The sequence below is a fragment of the Mesitornis unicolor genome, unplaced genomic scaffold (genome assembly GCF_000695765.1).
Source record: "Mesitornis unicolor isolate BGI_N332 unplaced genomic scaffold, ASM69576v1 scaffold5019, whole genome shotgun sequence".
Lineage (NCBI taxonomy): Eukaryota > Metazoa > Chordata > Aves > Mesitornithiformes > Mesitornithidae > Mesitornis > Mesitornis unicolor.
Window position 1 is genome coordinate 1 of NW_010207831.1, and position 7435 is coordinate 7435.

At 39.1% G+C, this 7435-nt stretch overlaps 1 protein-coding gene across 1 annotated transcript in view; it reads right to left on the bottom strand.

Annotated features, from left to right (window-relative positions):
- Positions 1–268: 268 nt before the first annotated feature.
- The window catches only part of LOC104546774 (protein polybromo-1), a gene marked incomplete at both ends in the record, with an annotated part of 14849 nt that continues 7682 nt past the window's right edge, over positions 269–7435 (bottom strand). The window contains 7 exons of the mRNA XM_010192253.1: positions 269–414; positions 1827–2093; positions 3027–3107; positions 4811–4812; positions 4920–5105; positions 6247–6458; positions 7288–7435. The exon at positions 7288–7435 is cut by the window's right edge and continues 516 nt beyond it. Coding sequence (XP_010190555.1) covers positions 269–414; positions 1827–2093; positions 3027–3107; positions 4811–4812; positions 4920–5105; positions 6247–6458; positions 7288–7435 — 1042 coding nt within the window. The remainder of the gene's footprint in view (positions 415–1826; positions 2094–3026; positions 3108–4810; positions 4813–4919; positions 5106–6246; positions 6459–7287) is intronic.

Here is a 7435-nt window from a genome sequence, read left to right on the forward strand (position 1 = left end):
ACCGAGCGATTCTGTGTGTGTGTGTGTGAAGCAAGGTTGCTCAGGAGGAGTGTCACTAACACACGAGGACAGAAGAACAGCCTATTCCAACTGTACAACGGTACCACCTTTTACTAGGTAAACACCTAAAACTCAATTTATTAAAAGCCTGTAACATTTAGCTTCATTCAGAAGATTTTTTTCCCCATCTTCTTTTATATTTTTTTTGCAAAAAGCCTGTCTTTTGTCCAAGTTATCTCTATAGACACAAATAAAGCACTGCACCTACCTTCCCACCCGAGGCCGCACTAACCCATGTGATTTTATGAAGACACAGTCCCCAACCTTAAGCCACATATCATTGTAGCAGAGCTGTTCAAAGTAATGGCAACCAGGTTCTCCATTGGACATTTCTACTGGAACATCTTCTTTGTCCTGCAGAAGAATATGCACTTAGAAACTTATGGAAGAAGGAAAACCAAACATACAAATAAAAAGATGCCAAGTGCAAATGAAATACTTTCTTTACATCACCAGTAACAGGTAAACACTAAACAGAGCTGTACATGTGAAAGTGAGGGGTCTTGAAAAACAGCAAAGCCAAAGATACCCTGCATGTATGTTCCAAGCTTTCCTATTTCACAAAGGTGTAATTCTGACAGAACAGTCACTTACAGGTCCTTTTTTTCACAGAAAGGCTGGAAGAGATCTACCTCTAAGATCACCAAGCTCAACCACCAACTGTTTTTGTTCTGCTGTTTCAAAGTTAACTGGCCAATCTTGTCAGCTTATTTTGAGAGTTTCTTTTAAAACACAATTAACATGCTTAAGAGGCAAGAATCGAGTATATGGCCAACATATATAACATATACAGAAATGTAATGATTCAGTTCTCAGATACGATAACATGAACAGTCCATGCATTGCTTGCAAGTTCATATCATTTGCCCTATTTAATTTCTTACTTTTTAGTCAAAACTCATGTTGTGTCTAATTTGGCTGTTTAGTCTAGGATTTCTGAAAGCCAGTGAAAACACTGGCTGCCTTTCCTGTGTAACCTCATCTGGGTGTTCCTGCTCCGGCAGGGAGATTGGACTGGATGAGCTTTGGAGGTCCCTTCCAATCCCTAACGGTCTGGGATTCTGTGATATCTCTCCAAGGTGTGGAAGGAAGTGACCCTACAAATTTCCTTCTCTTGGTGGAAATAATTCCTTCTTTTTCATGAGATGAATAAGTAAAATAATATAGACTCAATATTTGATTAAAGCTGACAATGAGCATGCTGGATATCCTGTTCTCGGGTTCTGCTAGAGAACTCAGTGTAAACTGGATTTATTTTATGACTCTAAGTTTATTTTTTATGGCTCATAGTTTATTTTAGATACATTTAATTCAATTTATTTGAATTCACTTATTTAAATTCCTTTCTTTTATGACTCTAAATGCAATAAACTAAACTGTTGTACCCAGTACGTTGGACAGAAATATTCTTAAGCATTTCGACAAGAAAGCACTCAGTTATGAACCATAAATAGGTCATAAACAACTGAATATTATGTATTGCTTACCACTGCCTTGCTACGATTTTACTGAAATATGACATAAGGAAGCATTTCAGCATTGCCATGAACTAAAATGAGACTGTTATTTCCACTGATTCTTTAGGCTTAAGGCAAGCTTTACCTTAAAAGTGCAATTTTATTTTCTGAAATGGTAAAAAAACCAAAACCACAACCACCCCAATTTATTTACAAATGTGTATAACATAATTTATACCAGAAACTTTATATTTATATTTTATTTTATCTGTCAAACGTAATCAATGCTCCACTTGTTATTTTACCTACCTTCTCAAGATGAACAATGCTTTCTCCCACCTTACTGTCCTCCAACATTTCAGCGTGTTTCTCCTCATCCACTTTGTCTGTATTAGCAAACACAGAAGCAACACGGACCACAGGCAGAGGCACATCTCGTGGGACAAATCTTACAGAGCTTACAGGCATAGTCCACAGTTTAATCTTTTTAAAAGATTTTGTCTTTGCAGAATAACGTGACTCGCAGACATAGACGTCCTCATCTCTGAAGTTTTCAGGACACAATTTAAAATATTCCTGCAGATTGAAGAGAAATTATCAAATATTTTAGCAACACACACATATACCTCAGACACACAGCGAACTCCCTCTCATGCTTCCTCTTCTTTTTTCTACATTTCTAAAAGTAAAAACAATGTCTAAACATTTCTAAACTAATAAAGCCTCTCTGCCGAGTTCTTTTCTTTCAGCTTGACATCCAATCTACATTAAAAACTAAAAGCAAACAAGAAATTCCACCCTCAGAGAAGCAGCTAAACTCAGTACAAGTTATCTTGTGGGAAAAGTTAGGTTTTATATGTTTACCAAACAGCAAATTACCAAGTATAAGACCTGTAGTTTAAAGCCACCTGTACAAGGTTTCTGAGCTCTGTTGGAAAGAGGACACGATCACCAAGCTGGGGGCTGAGGAGGAAGCTCCATGCTCTTTGGCAGGAGGCTGTGATACCCATTCATGGACTCAGCAGCTTAGCACTTTGATCCATATAAACACACTACCTTCCAAAACCTGTCCAAAGTAGGTATGTTGCAAACAAGCCAAAAATCCTCAGCACAAGGGTGATATGGAATCACACCTGAGACAGAGATGAAAGTCTTCATCTTCTTACCAAGTCTTTCAAGTCTCCCTCTCTGCCAAGCCTAAATCCATATGCTTTTATAGGAACCCTTAAGAAGTTACCTGCAATTTCTCTACTACATGCTCTGAAAAATCAGTTAGCTAATGATTTAATAAGTATATGATTCTACAAACCAACCAGTCCCCGGAAACACCATCACTTGGATGAACGACATCTCATGAAGCGCATGAAGAATGCAAACAGTACACAGGAGCACGTCCTATTTTATTTAAGTATTAGTAGAATGTCTCTATGTTAGAATGCTTACAGCTCTTAAATAAAATAGCAGAGAACATATTACCTGTTTAAGAAATTAGTCTGAATAGTCTCTCACCTTGACAAACATGACCACACATTTGCCTAAAATTTTGCTAACAGGAACTTTATTGTAATAGTCACTTTTAAAAACTTCTTTCTCCAAGAATTTTCGTGTTGCAAGATGAAACGTTTCATTTGGTCGATAAAACCAACACCCGTAGAGCCATTTCTCTCCTTTAACAAAACAGAGAACAAAACCAAAAAACAAAACCAAAACCAAACAGAGAACCAAAGTAAAAAGAGAAGGATGGAAGAGAGAGAGAGGTATAACAAGGCATATTCTCTAGTGCACGAGCGAGAAAAAATAGCTATAAATTGACTGATCAATCAAATAGCCATGTAGTCATTTATACTGAGAGCAAACTGTTTTAAAAGAGGACAATATTCTTGAACTGTTTCAGGTAAGGAAAATTAGGTTGCTCAAAAAGCCTGCCAATTGTTTCCCCCTGCCCAGAAAACCGACTTGGCAAAGAAAACAAGGGATCTGTTCTGACTTATACATCTTGACTTTCAGGCCTTGAAACGGCATCAAAGTCTACACAACAATAACTTGTTTATTTGAAGAGTCTCTGATAACTGGTTTCTAGTTTTTTAAGAACTATCTCTTCCATGCTGATTTACAAAGAAGCTGCAAATATGTACTACTTTTCTAAATCAATGAAAGTCTGTAATCTGTGGACTGAATCACAATAAAAAGTGCTATTCACTGTCTCCATCACAGACAAACAAACATAAGAAACATCCAACTGGCCAAAGGTCCACCTACCCAGATACACTGCATTCAACTGAGCGAGCAGGAGAGGCTATTAGGAGAACACATTTGATTATGGCCACTCTCTAACTCATTAAAGTCCTGCAGCCACTGCATTAGGGGTTTTAGAGAGATGTTCTCTTTACTTGGCCATTATTTGCTATTTATTTCCTTTATTATTTGGTTTAGACCAGTTGTACGTGGACTTGCCTCACTCATTCTTCAATTTGCTGATATAATCTGCCACCACAAGCTCCTGGGGAAGCCAGGAGGCTCACTACGCACTGTATTAAAAAGCCAAACACTTTCACACATTTTAATCTGATTTATTATGAGGGTTAATGAGTGCCCTCTAGCTCCAGTACTGCTGGATTTGTTGAACAGTATTTTTGCATTCACCTTATCTACCCAACTCATGATTTAGCAGATCTTAATTATATCCTGCCTTACATTTCTCCTCTCCAAATTTAAGAGTCACAGTCTTTTTAATCTGTCCTTGTAACACATCCATTCCATCCCTTACAAAAAAAAAGTGCAACCAAAACGCTTAACTCCACTATACCCCACTGCTCTCAGCAACTGTATCTTCCAGGATCGCCGAGAGTGCACCATGTTTATCTGATACTCTTGCCATATCTCTAGTCTTCCTTACACTTAAGAGAAGTATGTGCTGCAAACAGAAGGCCTCACTGATGAGGAGAAACAAAACAGTACTGGCTATGGTTTGATTTGGCCTAGGACATGCGCAGTTCAGCTCAATTCTGAAATGTGACAAAGGCAAGTTCTGAAACCGAGTTGTTCTGTGGAACATTTGTAGTTAGATGTGCCCAACTTTGGTTCAGATTTCTCAGAACAGAAAAACCCTATGTGTTCTACATTACATGAAGCCCATCCTGCTTAGAAGAGCCAAACTGTAAGGGATGCTTACAATTTGAGGGTAGATAGAGATGAACAAGAAAAAAGCATGTGCTGATCTAAAAACTTTTTATTTGTAATATTCTTTGGAACAAAGCAACCCAGCAGAAAAACACTCACAAGCCCAGACATACTTCTGCCAATAAAGAAATAACATTCACACAGAAAAAGCTCAAATTGGAAGCTTTAAATAGTAATAAGAAGGTTCCCTACTCTGTTTTCCTATAGCAAAGATATCCTTACCAGCTGAATCTTCCCACAGCCTCTCAATACAGACTATGTGAGGTTGCAAGTTGGCTTCAGCAGGCTCCACGTACACATAATCTCCTACATGGTACATGCTGTTCTTGAAGCTGCAATCCTGGCTGTAGGTCCTGTGCAAGCTTGACAGCCCAGCTGATCCAGAAGAATCTTCACTCTTTTCAGCTTCTGATTTTAAGAAGGGAAAAACAGATGTTATGCCACATATCCATGTTAGCCAAGACTGCTGATATGAATGCCCTCACCCTTTGCTGAGTGCAGAAGTGCCCCATGATACCTCATGCGTCCCTCTGTCACTGACTTTCAGCATGGAGGAAAGGTTTCAGCATGTTTTGTGCTGCTAACCTCTCTGCTGCTGGTGCTGCTGAAGGCTGGGTTTCCTTTCTTCAGTCGAATTTTACTGAGCCCTCCCAGTGAGTGAAGAGGAACTCAATGACAGCACCTAGCTCAGAAGCCTTCAGAAAGGCATGTTTTGCTCTCTTTGGGTTTTTTAGCTCTCAAAGGAAGACAGAAAAAGGACATTGCAGCTGTTGACCCCTTATAATACTGAGCCTGGTTGGAGCAACCAGACTTCACTGCTGCTGACATTAGTGCTATGTGGGAAGGTGGATCATGTTAGAAAGACAATTCAAGGACAAAGAGCTAACAGCTCTGCTCCCATTTGTGGAATCGGGTGATTAGAAAGCTTTATTCATTCCCCTAGACATGCTCCACAACCATCACATGGACAGTAACAGCCAGAAACTGAAACACAAAGGACCCTCACAGCAGGTTTCTTGCCCTACAAAATGGTGCAAGCCTATTTCTCTTTACACTCACAGTAACCGAGTAAGAAATGCAAAAGGCTTACTTCAACACCATTTCTTTAGTAGTATTAAAAGCGTGATCACAGGCAACACCATCAGCACATCAAGAAACCAGTATTTGTCAAAAAAGGAAAGGACTAAAAGGTCAATTGGAACAGTCACTACGAAGTTTATTACCAGCAGAAAGCTATAGTAAACCACTATTTTTTTCTTTTATAATACCATAGAAATAAGACTACCACTACCCCAGTGTGTTCTCCTTAAAGAGTTTACATGACGTTAGCACTGCTCTACATCTCTTTCTTAAAGCTGCCTGGCATGGCTGATAGGGATCAAATTAAAATAAACCTCCCATAACTTTAGAATACAAGACCTTTGGTGGACAACTACACCATTAAGGTCCTTTCAGCAGGTGAAGCTGCAGCAAAGGCAGAACATTCATCATACGCATACGTGTGTTTTTCAATTAACACAGTTTAAATTAATGAAAATAAAGTAGCTACCTCTCTTCTCCTCCTCTCTTTTGAGCTTATCCTCCTCTATTTCTTTGGGCAGCTTTTCCTTCTTTTCCTTTTCTACATCGTTGTGAAGATGCTTGGTGGTATAGCTGAGAGCAGGTGACAGAAGAATCTCTCCATTCTTACAAAGCTCATCACGAATTTTAATAAAGAACTGCTGAAGCTCAACTGCATCCTCGTAAATCTCCGAATCAGTCCTGTACAAAAACAAATACAAGAGGGCAGAGACGTAGTTTGTGCAGAGTCAAACAGTGAAAAAACTTAAGCTTCACTCTGCCCATAGAGTCCTGTGCTTACTCGTCACAAGCAGCAGCAGACACTAGCGAGGCATGTCCACCTGCTGCTCTGCTGTCGGTTTGTATTACAGATCACCTCAGACAATATTGTTGTACACACTAGTCCTGAAATGATCAGAAAAATCAAAGGTAATTGGTTGCGACCAAAAACTACTTGCCACTGGACCTCTACAAACCTTCTGAAAACTTAAGTAATAACATCATTAACAAAACTGACTTACTTTAATTACCCATACTCACGCTGGTAGATGTTTTAACACCATTTTTTACCTCCTCTTCCTCAGAGTCAAGATCTCACCTGCGCGTCCCCAGGTACTCGCACTAATCTAAGTAAAACACTGCAAGAAGTTGCAAATGTTTATAGTTCTTGCACAGTGTTACCGTAACTTGTAGAATTGTGAGGGCTCGAAAAGAGCAGTCTGCAAGTCAAGCAGTCAGTCAAAACCTCCTTTTTCAATTTGAAAGTTAGCACAAACCTGGTTTTCATCAGGTGTGCCTTTGGAAGATTAACACCAAAATCATCTCATGGCAGAAACCCAACTTCTTCCTTGTTTTTAAATGAAAGCATCCATTCCACTGAGAACCTGACAGAGCTGTTGAGATTTAGTTTTCTAAACACCCATATCAAGGAAAGCAAATACCTTAAAAAACTTCAGCCTTTGCCTAACGTGAACATGTAAAAACTCATGTGTTAAAACAAATGATACCTGAAAAATACGGCTTTGCTCACCTGTTCATTCTCCTTGCCCTCTCCAGTACCTCAAACATATTCTCCTGGAATAAGTCCAATCTTCTATAGCGATTGTTTTCAACATTTTTTCGGATAATATCAAAAGTCAGAGGAGGTTTATTTGGAAAGCTGGGATCAACAGCAGGAA